The sequence below is a fragment of the Antrostomus carolinensis genome, unplaced genomic scaffold (genome assembly GCF_000700745.2).
Source record: "Antrostomus carolinensis isolate BGI_N321 unplaced genomic scaffold, ASM70074v2 scaffold11845, whole genome shotgun sequence".
NCBI classification, from domain to species: Eukaryota; Metazoa; Chordata; class Aves; order Caprimulgiformes; family Caprimulgidae; genus Antrostomus; species Antrostomus carolinensis.
In genome coordinates, this window is record NW_010314284.1 from 77,898 (window position 1) to 92,489 (window position 14,592).

The window sequence follows — 14,592 nt, forward strand, 5'->3', positions numbered from 1 at the left end:
CTACCAAATGCCAACACATACTAAGAGATAACAGCTAGCAACAAAGGCACTGACCTGTCTCCAGGTTTGTTCTCATTAATAACTGCTAAAAGAATAGGCTGAAATTCTCAAAAAACATGCTAGTCTAGACAGAACTTTGGAAGGGGGAACAATTCAGGGAAACAAATATCCAGTAATTTTTTTCTGTGCCTTCTTCAAACTGTATCTGAAACAATATAAGCAATAGTTTTATTTTATGATGTCTGAATAATCAGTTTAACCAATATAAAAGATCTGAGGCTTTCAGAATTGACTCCACAAGACCAAATTAACATTAAATATACAGTCTCTGAAAATGCATGGGTCTGGAAAATATATCTGCGCCATCTGTAGACTGGAATGACAACAATGGGAACATGTTCCTTACCGAGAGCAGGGTGGAGCAGGCATTCTTTATTTGTGAACGTGAATAACACCCCAAAGACACGTTTAATACAGGCTTCTTTTCTAGGCATACGCTGCAATCAGATATATGGCCATACTGTTTTTATAAGACAGACTTTCAGGCTTGTTATTACAAGAGATAAATGAAGGGAAATGGACACTTCCAGCTTGTAAAGCAGTGCTTGCTTTTCAAAGCATTGTTTGCATTTTTCAAATCATTAAAAGGGAAGGAAACCAAGCAGAAGCTAAGAACAGCTCATTTGGAATTCAACCGGATTCTCTCCCCACTGTGGAATTTCAACCCTGTACTGGGAGAAAGGTTGGCTGGGGGAGGGAGACAGGCTCAACAGCACCAGAGCAAGGCAAAAGCCTGCTCACAGAAGCTGCTAGAAAGCTGCTCTCATCCTCAGCTGCTCTTACAGATCCAAGTGCTATAAATACCATCCCTACAGCTGGTGTTCTGGGAGAAGAGCATGCCAGCAGGCTCTGCACCAAGCAGGAGCTAGTCAAACCATACTGTTCTACCTATTTGAAAAGCTGAACCAAAACCGTTCCCAAACTTCCATTGTCAATTGATTACCTGACAATGTCCTGAAGACCATATCAGGTCTATGTATGCAGTTGGTTAAGCACTTGGAGTTGAGTTGAATTCTTTCCTCATGTTTTCAGATTGAAGGTAGATAAAATAATACCTCCCTTCACCCCCTTCTTTTACCTGACTATATCCGCAGAGCCGATGGCCTTCTCCAAAGGCCGTTTTGACCTTCAGACACATGCCAGCACTACATTAAGAGGACATCATGCAGCACTGGAATCCTAAGGAGTCACTTCTAACAGCTTCAATACCTTAAAGGATTTGTGTAGTGAAAATATCCATTCTTAAAGCAGTTCCCATTGACAATTTGTGTTCTCTTTACTTGCATAGTAAAAGGCAGCACATTATTTAAGCATTTGATAAAAAGAATCATCTCTAAAGCCCTAGTTCTGTGCCCCTGGGCACTAATTCTGAAGGGGCAGTATTTCACACAGTTTACTTACCACTACCAGAAAATTTTCTGGGTTCGTTAGTAACATTATCTCTCTCTGCTATAGTTTCATACTAACTTCCTAACAGTTTTTTTAAATGCAGCCCAACTGCATTTAACATTAGCTGGAACATCCCAGCCATCCCACAGTCTTGCTCCAGGCCCACTATTTGTACCTCTAACATTTAAAAATCATTAAATGTTCATCTTCTCCCAACTTCCCGAAGGCATCTTCCAAAATAGATTTTTCCTTTTTTTTTTCTTTTTAAAGCACATTCTGCAGAATTAACATTTCGAAAGTTATTTTTATACAATCATGAGAAAAGGTTTAGAAGGAAAATAAAGCATCTAAAAATTTCCAGTATTTTTTTTTTCTTCTCCAAATAAATACTCAAGACTTGTAACAAAACATATGAGCTGTCAACGTGGGGCATTCAGAGACAGTGATTAAGACAGACTTCTGGACAAGCAACAGAAATCCCTAACCCTGCGAAACACAATGACCTCTAACATTCATATGTTGAGTCTTTGCTTGTTGTCTGCATTCAGCATTACCTCTGGTCCCATTTTATGATTCCTACTCCTAGAATGATCCAGTACTATTAGAAAAAAAACTTAAGAAGCAAAAACAACTCTCCACCAAACTCCACTCCTGGAACAACTATTTAAAGAGAACAGCAATTGAGACATTTTCTCTTGGACACAAACTTGCACTCAAGCTTTCTCTTGCTTCTTACAGAACTTGCAACTAATGCAGTAATTAGTAGCAGGACAACCACTGGAAGAACTTGGGTATGTCTCCTATTGTGACTTGTCCTTCAAGCCAGTTCCCAATTCAACCTCAACTGTAATACAATTCATGCATCCTCCACATGACAAACAATTTATCTTCCCACAAAAGAGCCTGTCTTGATAACACATCTATCATGAGTGCAATGTAATCTTAACATACTGGACAAGCTTTCATTTAGTTTTAACGAGTTATGAGGATTTACAGACCAAAAAAATCAGGGTAGGGGTTAAGTGACTTTTCTCCACTTTTGTTTATTTTCCCAAGACAACCTCATCTATGCCAGCATAGAAAATTGGAAATGTTGGGTTTTTTTGGTTGTTTTTTTTTTAAAAAAAAGCAAAACAAAAAGCTGTACGTGCAAAAACCACTACACAAGACATGCTTTAAAAAACAATGCTTTCAGCAGGCACAAGTCATCAGAAATGGGGTATGCTTATTATTTTGAGATACCTAAAATTATTCATTTTCAAAAGACAGATTGAGAGGCAGACTGAAATCTATCTATGAAAATTAATCCTCCCACTTATTCCATACTTTCATTAAAAATGTCTCATCAAGAGCAGGAAAAAAAAATGAAGTTATTAGGCAAGACAACTACAATGAACTCTTTGCTTGCCTCTTCTACTTATGCAGCATGAGATACATAAATTCCCATTGCTTTACTACCCACACGTACTCAGTGCTAGCCCAAATAAAATCCAGTTTCTTATAAGGACTTTTCTCATCTGTAATTTAGACCAAAGATTATTTCCATGATACAAGTTCCTCAGTGAAACTATCCAAACTACACTTACAGAATACTACAGCAGGAAAAAAAAAATAATCAAACATTATTCTCCTGAAGGCATACACACACAATAGGGTTTCTTTGCCATTCAGTGTGTCTTTTCATTCAGAAAACAGTTAAAAATTAGATCAGAAAAAGATCAGTAAACCATGCTTGTTTTTCCCGTCCTTTAGGATTACACTTCTTTGAAAGAGGTTATTACTTTTTAGTCACATAATAATGAAAAAGGGAAAATTTAACAATATCCCCTGTCAGTGTACACCAATAAAGTACTGGCTGAATTGCTGATGAAATTACCTTGCTCTATGAACCCTTCAAGCTTTGACTTTTGTATTATTTTTCAAATATCAGCAGTTTTAGTATTGTATTTCGGATATCACTAATATATACAAACACAGCATAAATTAAAAGCCTGTGCTGCTTTCCCACATATTTTTATTTTGCTCCAGAACACATTGCATGAGTCAGGACACACCCCCAAAAAAACCAAAAACAAAAACACCTCACCAAACAGAAGAGAAACTCAGATGTTTCTCTGTTTTTTTTTAAATTTAAATATTTAGAGAGGAAAAAACCAAAAACAAAACCACCACCATTAGAAGAAAAATGTTTTCTTCATCGTCTACAAACTAACTCCAGAATGCCTTATAAATTTTTTCTGATGCCAAGGATTCCTGCTTGAGAACTTAACTGCCATGTGTCTACAGCAGCAGCTGTGACTATTGTTTCTGGCAGATGGGACTGCTCCACTGTGCCTATTTTCATTAAACATCCAATACCTTAAGCAGTCCACAAAAGAACTTTCCAACATTACTGAGTCACAGAGGCTATTACCAAGTTGAAATCCAACCAGGTAACTTTCAGTCCTACCCTGAGGATCCAGTTGCACTCCTATCTTTCAGGATAATCTAGACTGTGGAGGGTGCAGGCCCATTTCTACATCAATATGGTTTATGGCAAACCAGAATATACAATAATCTCAGATGCATTATAGTTTGAGAACTTTGTTTACTCTGTCATTGGCACCCACAAGATGATAAAATCTCTTTTCATTCATCTAGTGCACAATTAACATAACATCATTTGCAGATGACATATTCCAAGTAGGATACTTCCTTATTTCCCTGCTTCATTAGTTTAGTTTTTTACATACTTACTTAGATTTTTTGAAAGAATAAGCTTACTGGACTCTCTAGTAGCGATGAATGCTAAACATTGTAGCTACAAGCTTGAACCTCTGCTTCATTTTCATTTGGTTTTATTTATACATTATTTATTCACAGACAGGATTATCAAATCACTTCTACAAAAAAAAAAAAACCAACAAACCCATGCAGTCAACAACAAAAAAAGAAAAAACCACAAACCAGAAAAAACACAACACTAGGGAAGTCTTTAGGCACAGAACAGCTTAGCTTTTCATTTCAATAATCCAAGGCAGCAGCTGCCAATGCTGTTTATATTTGTTACACTTCAAAACCTGATACAAGAACGAGTACAAGAACTACTGACACCCAAAATACTCTTAGATCTACAGCTCACCTTTCATCCCAGGTATTATAGAGCAGAATCTTTTTTCCCCATTGACCATAAAAACAGTAATTAATGAAGTGGACAGGAAATAAGTCATTTAGTACATTGTGGGTACGATGCATGGGTATAAATCATTCTGAACAAAAAAAAGTTAAAAAGCAGGAGTGAAAGACAAACATATTCCACCAAGATAGGCTGAAAACCATGAACTACTCTTGAATTATTCATTTCAAAAAGCTGCATGTGAGTTTGACCTAGAGCACAATAAACCTCCTATCCAGTAACTTCAAGAAAATATTAAAGCAGATAACTTTGTTTAAGTTTGCCAGTCTTTAAATAAATTTGAAAATTTATCTCAGAGGAAAACACAAAATGTTATTTCAAAAGTTTCAGTCTGTTTCAATATTAGGTAGAATTTTATCAATAAACCAGCACCACAAAAAACAACTTAAAAGTTCACTGAGGCCACGTTTCACTTGAAAACATTCTGTAATAAGCAGAATATGAAACAAACAATGCACTGGGCAGTGTCAAGCTAACTGATAGTAAGGACTGCAACCAGAGGGATCACACTAGGGAATTAATTATCAATATGAAAAGTCCTCAGAGCCCACTAACTTCTCCCTTCTCTGACCAGGAACCCTGGCATGGCTGACTATGGGCAATGCTACAAACACAGCTACACCGTGCCAAGTCCTGAGTGGGTACGTGCAGGTGAGACTTACAGGAATGTGTAATATCCACTAGTGACTCTGTACAATTCAGATACCCTCTTCAGAATGTAACTCCAAATTAAAACAGAGCATTTAGGTCAATTGAATCCATCTGCATACCAGGTGCTTTTAAAAACAAATCTTATTTTTCTTAAGATGCTATCTAAGTGATAATTATAAAAAACCCAATAATGGTCTTTTCTTAAATTAATCCCACTCAGTTACTGTTTTGGTGGGGTTTTTTAATTAGTCATTTGATGATGAAATTACCTCTTCTTTGGAAAGCATTTTGCATTCCCAAATTAACTTAAGAGGCAGGATTTTGCAGCTTCTAACTTCTCCTGTCTTTAAGAATTCCTCTATTATCTTCTATTCTCCTACCCCCACTTCTCCCATTTCCACTGAAGAACTTTTGGCAGTATCATTCAAATGGATACCATCTGCAATTAGGTATGATCTGAGCAGCACGAGCCTTCTGCCAAAATACCAGCCCCGTAATGCAGCCAGCACATGTGACTTCAGCTGGACTGCAGAATTTCATTTTTGCAAAATATATTTTAAAAACATGAAGACTGACAATTCTTGAAGTGTGAGGTACTGTGTTACTGCAGCTCAATACCCTGGTGACCATAAAGGGGAACAAAAAAAATTACTCATCATCTTAGCAGTACCCTATGCAAAAAAAAAAAAAAAGTTCCAAGTACTGATCTCAAAATTCCTGTATTTTTCATCTTTCCAACAGGAAAACAGAAGTCACAACTACTCACAGTAATTGCTCTTAACATTGTTGATTTAAGACTTCTGTAAGAACTCTCTTTTTCTGAAATTAAGACACATACAGAACTGTATTCAGCTACATTGTCATTTTTTAAATACTGAGAAATTATAAAGATGGAGATCTACTATGGATCTTGATTAAAGGCTTTGATCTTCTATGAGGAAATGACATAAAAGCCAGATAGGATAACAAGTTAATTCTGTAGGAGACCTCAAATACACAACAAAATTACATTTGTTTTGCTTCTAATGCAAAGTTAAACTGTGCAACAAAATTGAGAATAAGCTTCTAACCCGGGAGGATGTTCTGTTTTGCTGGCAAACTCACCGTGAATAACAGGCACTCCCAAAAGCTGTAAACAGCCAAATTCACACAAGAACTGACAAACAAAAGCAGGGTGTCAGGCAACAACCCTGGTGGCATTTCAACTTCCAAGAGTATACTTCATTATGGATGTCAGAAAACACTTATTTTTTCATACATTCATTTAAAAAACATAAATGGAGTATACTGGTGATATTCTTTATTATCTATCTCTCTACACTGTTTTTCTAAAATAATCCTAAGTACTTTGCCTCATTTTCACTACGATTTAGTCTCTGCCTGTATCAGCCAACACATTTAAAAACTCAGACTTTGACAAAGTTTAAACTCAGGACCCATAAAGGATTTGTAAAACAGCACGGCCAATCAATACATAAAGAATTAAAGTCCAAAATCAGTCAAAATCCCTTCTTGGCCACCTTGCCAATCCTGTTCATCATAATAGTCCATTAGGCTTCAATTCTGAGATAAGGGAACTTTAACTGTCTTGGAGGCTTAAAATAGTCACTACTCAACATATCACCAGCCTCTCAGATTTGTCTCCTGTCAACTTGATCACTGCACAAATGAAAAAATAACCTTCTCAGAGGCAAGATATCTAAGCCTTGACTATTTCACCAACACATTTGAAGGTATGAAGCAGGAACTTCATAGGCTAGAATTACTACTGAATTTGCTTTATTTTTAAATTGCTGTATCAGATGCGAGTCAGATATGTTAATGTTACTTTCTGTAATCACCTTTTAGCCAACAAATTCAGACCTTAATAATAAGGAGTTAAATAATGTAATTGTGAGACTGCAAAGAATGAGAGACCATAATAAAGAAAGAATCCTTGGCAGAAATAGCAACAGTACTTATGTCCCCAAATCAAACACGTAGCCTAAAAGCATACCAGAAGAATTTCAGCTTGAAGTTATGTGCTTGGGACAACTTCGTTAAGATTCTTTGAAGAAAATATTTCTGCTCAGGTTTTTTCCCCACCAAACAATGTCTTTGTCATATTTTTATTACATGAACCTCTTCTGTTCAACAAGTAAAATTACTCCTCTGTCTTATTGCTTTCTTCTGTATTCTCCCCTAACAGGGAAATACAGGGAAAAAATAGCCCACTGACTGTAAGAACGTGTAACTATTGCAACTGATGATTCCTTTCCTACATTCTGCAATGGCCCCTGATGACTTAAACCTGACCATCTGTCCTATCACCTATCTTGTATCAGAGCCATAGGACTCAAATAGAAGGCAACAGATTAAAGCATTTCCAGAGCACAAAATACAGTTTCTTGAAAATGTGTCTTCTTAGCACAGCTCTAACATTCAGAAACAGAATCAGTGCCTTTTGTCTACACCACATTTCAAACTTAAGACAGATTGCTGAAGATTCACGGGTCACTCCTGTCATTGTGCCACCAACAAGCTGTTTCCACAGGCTGCTGGAGTTCAAAAATCTTAAGCATTTACAATTACTATTGTCAGGTCACAACAGCAGCAAGAAAACCTATGACAGTAGCACCCAGTGGTGCTGTTGTACTTCAGAACTTGGTGGTGTTTCCATAACAAATGCCATCTAATTGAGTCTACAGTTCATAGAATCATAGAATGGTTTGGGTTGGAAGGGACAGATCATCCAGTCCCACCCCCCCTGCCATCAGCAGGGACACCTTCCACTAGACCAGGCTGCTCAAAGCCTCATCCAGCCTGGCCTTCAACACTTCCAGGGAGGGGGTATCCATAACACCAGAGTTCTTCCATTCCACACTGGTTTGGCATTAAAGTTGGCAGATAACATTGGGATACAAGGATCTGTTTCTTCATAGATTACTTCTAAACATTTCCCCCTGCTTCATTTTACATGGAAATTCTGAGGCCCCCCCCAAAAAAAAAGTTTCTTTAGGCAATATTCCATATAAGGTCTGAAAATAAGAATTTACTGCACTGAAAAGCAAGCTCTCTTCTGTATGATGCCTCTCTTTCAGTGAAACCATAAACATTGTATTTAATTTAAGTGACCACAACCAGGACCTAAATTCCATTGTAGAAGCAGGTTGAAGTGCAACCTCAGCTAAAAAAAAAGGGAGGAGCCTGTATGCAACCTCCTTTGTATTAGCAAGCATGAGTAAATACTCAAGTAATCAGACAGCCAAGTAACCCAGAGCTCTTGGAGTATTACTTCCTACAGCTACAGACAAGACGACTCTACTTGATTACCTAACCATGAAAAACTGCCACAAAAAGACACTCTATAGGTGTAGCCATTAGTCTGCGCCTGACAAACAACACTGTAGCAAACAGTATCAATACTGCCTTGACTTTAAGCAGCATGTAAAAGAATAAAAATTATTTTCAATCAATAAATGGTGTGCCCATATCCAGTTTCCCACAGAAGAGTCTTCTCATCCAAATTAAACCCACAATAATTCAGAACCCTAACACTTCTAATTGGTTAGAAAATAAGATGATTCCATGTAGTCTGTTATTTTGCTGTCATTTAGACATTCAATCTGGAAAGCATAAAACTTGACATCCTTTTCCCCTCAGCTTTCTCACTCTCAGCTCCTCAACAAAAGACACAGACTACAGAATAAGCACACCAAGAACTAAAGCACCAGACCCAAGCAGGAGCTATGCCACAACAATTACCATGTGGTGGTCTGCAACATATCCCTGTACCTGCTGGTTCACATGATGTTCCCACACACTGAAGTTAAGAAGGTTTTCACTTTTGTATTCTCATCTTCTTATAGAATTCTCAACCCACCACAAGAAAACAACATAGACAACTGCATCAAAATCAACATACTCATGATTTAGCCTTTATAGCTAAATTCAGACACAATCCAATTTGTAATGACAGCCTCAGAAGAGAAGATTCCCTAAAAGAGTAACTTGAGAAGATATAACCGATACACAGTGCTCAGTTCAGTCTGGCAAAAAGATGATGATGAAGCAGGAAGGGAGAGGAGAGAGAAAGACACCCTTACAAGATTAAAATAAACTTACTGGTTGAATTGCCTTGCATCTGGATGATACATTTGGATTCTTTGCTGGTTTCTCGGGAATTGAAGGGCCGGACCCGAACAGCCACTTTCACTGAAGCCCCCGACATTCTGCTTGCTTGTAGTGCAGTCAAGAAATTGAAAGTGAAGGGGTCAAGAGTGTTTCAAGTTATCCTCCTTGTCAGTGTTTTCTAAAGAGAAAAATATAATTTAGTTATTTACAGCTATTGCATTCAAGATGTTGATAAAGTTAGGGAGGTTCAAAGTTGTTTGATAACTTCAATTTCTGATCTGCAATCACCCCCCTCTCCAAAAGCTGTCACTTCAACGGCAGAACAGGAAATACATATAAGAGCACCTGTACTCTGTCTCCCTAGTCAAAAGTTTCTGTCACCTGAAGCAATTCTTTTGAAGCATACAGACTTGCTTCCATTACTTGGTTTTCTTCCCAGAAAGCAGGGACCCCAATACCCAAATGAAGATTTGGTTATAAGTTGGGCTTAACCTAACAAAGATAATTTTAGCAGTAAAGACACAGCTACCTGGATTTCAGCATGAGTTAGCTACCGTATACTGCACACCCTGCTTCTCTAGCTGTCAACCCTTGCTATCACAATGTATTAGCAATAATATTAAAGCTAACACAAGTGTGATGGGCCACATCACACTGACTTTCAATAGACACCATTCCAGAGAAAAGGGTGTACCAAACAACCTTAAAGAGCCCTTTGCAGTCCTGGGAAAGTCCTCTTCTCAAAGGAAATAAAAACTCATTAACTACTTGTATATCTAGTGATTAAAGGACACACTACTTTGTAAGGAAGAAGAGGCATCAAAAATTATTGCCTTCAGGGTAAATATTACTATCTATCTTCAAGCAAATGTTCACCAGTCAATTCACCTTCATTGTCAAAATACTTGCTCAAATCCTACCACATTCAAACACTTTAATGGGCAGGAAACTACCCACAATACCCACAATCCAAACTTCAAGGCACATCCAAGATAGTATTGAAATGTAGGGTTAATAAAGATTGGTTCAATTTTATTCCCTGTGACCAACCTTTTCCATTAGAAGAAAGTTTTTCAGTCAATCTACAGTTAAGGAGTTTAACTCACTGCCACAGGATACTGTCAGTACTGAAGTTAAACAGACACAAAAAGCAGTAAGATACATTCAAAAAAAAGCCATCAAGGTCTAATAAAAAGCTACCACCCTTGGCTAGGACAGCCTCCAAGCCATGCTCTCAGAACCTGGAAGACTATCCTGAGAAAACATGATTACATGGTTGATTTATCCTTATATTCTAAATCCCTGCAACGGCCACTGCTGAAGAGAGGATTCCAGACTGGTTGAACCTTTGGTCTGACTCAGTCTTGAATCTGAGTTAACATGCATGGAACTCCACCCTACACAAGTCACCATGGGCCCAGAAATCTTGACCTCATCTTTTATCATTACCTATACACCACATATACAATGAAATACTCCTTTCAGGATTGTAACCACAGTGCCACAAGAGTATAAAACTTATAGCGGATCTAAAGCAGAAGTATTTCAGCTCTAAAGTAAGTTCTACAGCTGGTAAAAATCCTTATACATGCTTAATTCAAGCTATGACACATCTTCACACAGTAGGAGAAGTTTTTAATAAAATTGTATTACTTCATTAATGCCACAACATGGTGAAGGCAGAAATTAAATTGTTCCACCAAGCAGAAGTAATTTAAAGCTTTCCTTATTTTAGCAGGTACCCGAGGTATCTCACCAGACTATAAGAACAGGAATGTCTTTAGGAACAAGACAACTGAATGTCCACGTCAGCAGCACAGCAAACTGGTACAATAATGACTCATGAGACAGCCACACAGTCAGCTTTAGGTTAGTACAGAATATTAAGAAGTTTCCCTAAAAACTTAAACATAAAATAGATCAAAGAAGTAATGGGAATGAATTTGCATGATCTTCAAAGTTCAACAGAGACTGCAGGTTGTTTTAGAGGACTGCTCTATTCACTCTCCCTCAGAGGAGCCTACTTTTTTGTACAACAAAGTATATCAAACATGTAGCTCCATTATAACTTTCTTCCTGGGTATCTACCATGTGGAATTTTTGCTCTCCCTTATCATGACCCTTGCATAAGTACCCATGCCCTCACATGAAAGCTAAGTGACAACACTAATCCTGATACATCCCAGCAGTATTATTCAACTGACCCTGAATATTGCTGCTAGAAAACAGGAATGTTACTGTATATGGCCACTAAGCATCATGTTTCTGAAATACAATTTAAGAAACCCATCCAGTGAAAAATCTTTATTATCAAGTTCATATGAACACAGTTTACTTTGTCAGATTGCAGAAAAAGATAAGTAGGTAGAATTTTCACAGGGTGTAGTACCTCATGGAAACTTCTGACTTTAGTCTAAACCAAGTGAAATGTTGCTTCTGTAGCTTTCAAGAAAATGTATTTTCAACACATCGAGATTATTGTGAAACATCTTAATGGACTAGTAACATCAAAAATTGTGACATCTCAACTTATGTACATTCCTTCTTGAGATTTAGTAGCTTAGTGTGTCTCATCTTTCTTTTCCCCATTCATCCATATTAACCTGAAAACCATAATTTTGACAGCTTCCCACAATGACCAATTAATAAAGGCAGAGCCATTAATGATGGGGATTTTTTGTTAAAAGAAAACAAAATTACAACCAATGTGTTCTTATAATATTATTTATTAAACATAGGGAGCTTATTTTTCCTTCTTACTGAAGAGTCTCACATACAAAGATTTTTCTGATGTTTTCATAGAAATATCTCTCAGAGTACTACATTAATCTCCACAGATAACTCGTATAGCTAGAAAACAGGTAAACAGAAGATGGAGTGAAAGAATAAGCTATTTAAAAAAAAAAATCCTAATTCTTCAAGTACCTCTGAACACCATATTGACAATAGGAAAGCACGAAAAGCACTCTGCCAGAGACTCCACGTGTGCTCGCCAAATGATAGCCTTGTCTGAAACACAGCTGTGAAGGAATTCTGACAGAACAGGTCACAAAATCACCTACAACAGCATAAAAATTTAACTGCTAGACTCTTGCAATTACCAGCTTTTCCCAGCCCTAATTTTTGTGCTCATAGAAAATTAAATGTGGTGTAATTTTACATCTCATTCATTTTCAACTCTACTACTTTTCATAGCTGAAGTAAGCAAAATGCCTGCTTGTAGTTGCATATGGATTTCAGATGTTTGAAACACTATCTCACCATACAGGATTTAATTTTCCTTTAAAAAAACAAAACAAAAAACTCTGTATTTTTCCAAGCTTCCCATAAATTTAAGTTGTTCAGGATTCTAAGATTTGGTTTGTTGGTTTTTTTTCCCCGCTTATCAGCAGCTTTAACTGGTTGTAATATTTTATAAAGGCAGTATTGCCCTCATAATACAGAATGATAAAATAAGGCAAAATGAGACCAAGTTGCATCATAGATAATAAATTGCAACTGGTTTTTCAGGGTTCGCATTTCCCAGTAGAGTCACTTACTACTACAAAATGCTGTCTACAGAGTGGTAATAGGAGACAATTTGCAGCAGAACAAAACACCATGTGAATACATTCTGTGGTAGAGATTTAGAGGAACAATCTCTATGGAAAGACAGTTCCTTTAAAAAAAAGGGAAAAAAAAGTTGGTTATAGGTTTAGAAGGCTGCCATCCATGCTAGAATGAATCATTCTCCCAATGTTTTGGAAATAGTCTACTAACTGTGTATCTTTTAACGTTCAGTCTGTATGAATCCAATCAGGAACCAAGTAAAGAAGCAAACTGCATGCCTGAGTCTTTGACATGATACACCACTGGCTCTAAAACAGGTGGCAGATAATATTTGAGTTGTTCAGCGAGCTCCATCAGCACAAAAGCAAATTCTACGTATCAATTTTACACTTATTTTAAACTATTATTAAAAGAGATCCACCACCCACCCTGTAAGTCACACAGTGAAGTTTTAATTAAAGTGTGTCATTAAGCAAATCATCTAAATATCTCATCTGCTTTCTGTTATTCAAGCTGACAAATCTAATGATGTTAATCAATCACTCCTCATAGTCTCAAAGTACTTGTAACTAGGTTTGGACTTCAACACAAATGTTTAAAAAAACAAGCTGTTCATTAAGACTTGGATCCTTGGATGTACTTGAAAGTTCTGGGAAACCAGTTTCTATTTAGTGTCAAAATACAGACCATATTCCCATTTTTTAAACAAAGTTACAAGCAGAGTATGAAGCTAGAGTCAAATTATTATTTATATATTCTGAGAAGTTCGCAAAAAGTTCAAACTGGTTATAAAAAACAATGTTCAGAATCTGTATCTCTACATTAAAAAAAAAAATCCAACGCACATCACAAATGAAGAAGCATCATTTTTAATTCACATAGCCAGCCACTGGGTCATATTTGCATAGGTCTGCCTACCAGAGAACGTGCTAACTTTTAAACAAAAAAAATTGCTTGTAATTTTAATCAGTACAACAGCTCTAAAGAAAAAAAATGAACAAGGACAGAGATCAGTATATGGAAAGTTCGCAAAACAGCTGTTCAGAGCTGCAGGGATTTATGAACAAGAGGGCCACAGCGAATCCAATTTTAGGTCCTTCACTAAGGATCACGTAGTGATGACGGTCTGACATATCAGCTGAACTCACACACACGGACGGGCTATCTTTGTACCCAGTGAGGATGCCAGATAAACCAGTGCTGCAGAACTTGGCCACGCGCTGAAAATCCGATCACATAAACATATGAACTATTTATCAACACACCAACGCACCGAATTGTGCAATGACAAAAAGAACTGAGGGAAGAAGGAGCTGGAAGTGAAGAGAAATATACTTTAAAAATTGGTATGAATGTATTTTACATTTCAGAGAACAGATACAAATTCACCATCTGCTTCTGGTGAATTCTAGCTCTCCAATCTCAGTTTAATACCCATATTCTGCCAACGACCCCAAAACTACCGGGCCTGTCACCCTGTCTCCTGACGCCTGCCTCCTGACTTGGCTCACAGAGGATTGTCAGATCATCATCCCAATATGGCTGCCCCAGGAATTGTGCTGCACGGAATCCAGGGACAGAGCCACTACCTACAGTCCACAAAAACCACCCTGAAAACCACAGTCCTTCTATACAACCGTGCATCCTCCGGCGGG

The 14,592-nt window shown here is 37.4% G+C and overlaps 1 protein-coding gene across 4 annotated transcripts in view; it reads right to left on the reverse strand.

Annotated features, from left to right (window-relative positions):
* KIF1B (kinesin family member 1B) overlaps positions 1-9,568 on the reverse strand; it is an 81,867-nt gene extending 72,299 nt beyond the window's left edge. For all 4 annotated transcript variants that reach the window (XM_010167597.1, XM_010167596.1, XM_029084871.1 and 1 more), the window contains exon 1: positions 9,380-9,568. In XM_010167597.1, coding sequence (XP_010165899.1) covers positions 9,380-9,485 — 106 coding nt within the window. In that variant the 5' untranslated portion in view covers positions 9,486-9,568. The remainder of the gene's footprint in view (positions 1-9,379) is intronic.
* Positions 9,569-14,592: the final 5,024 nt, after the last annotated feature.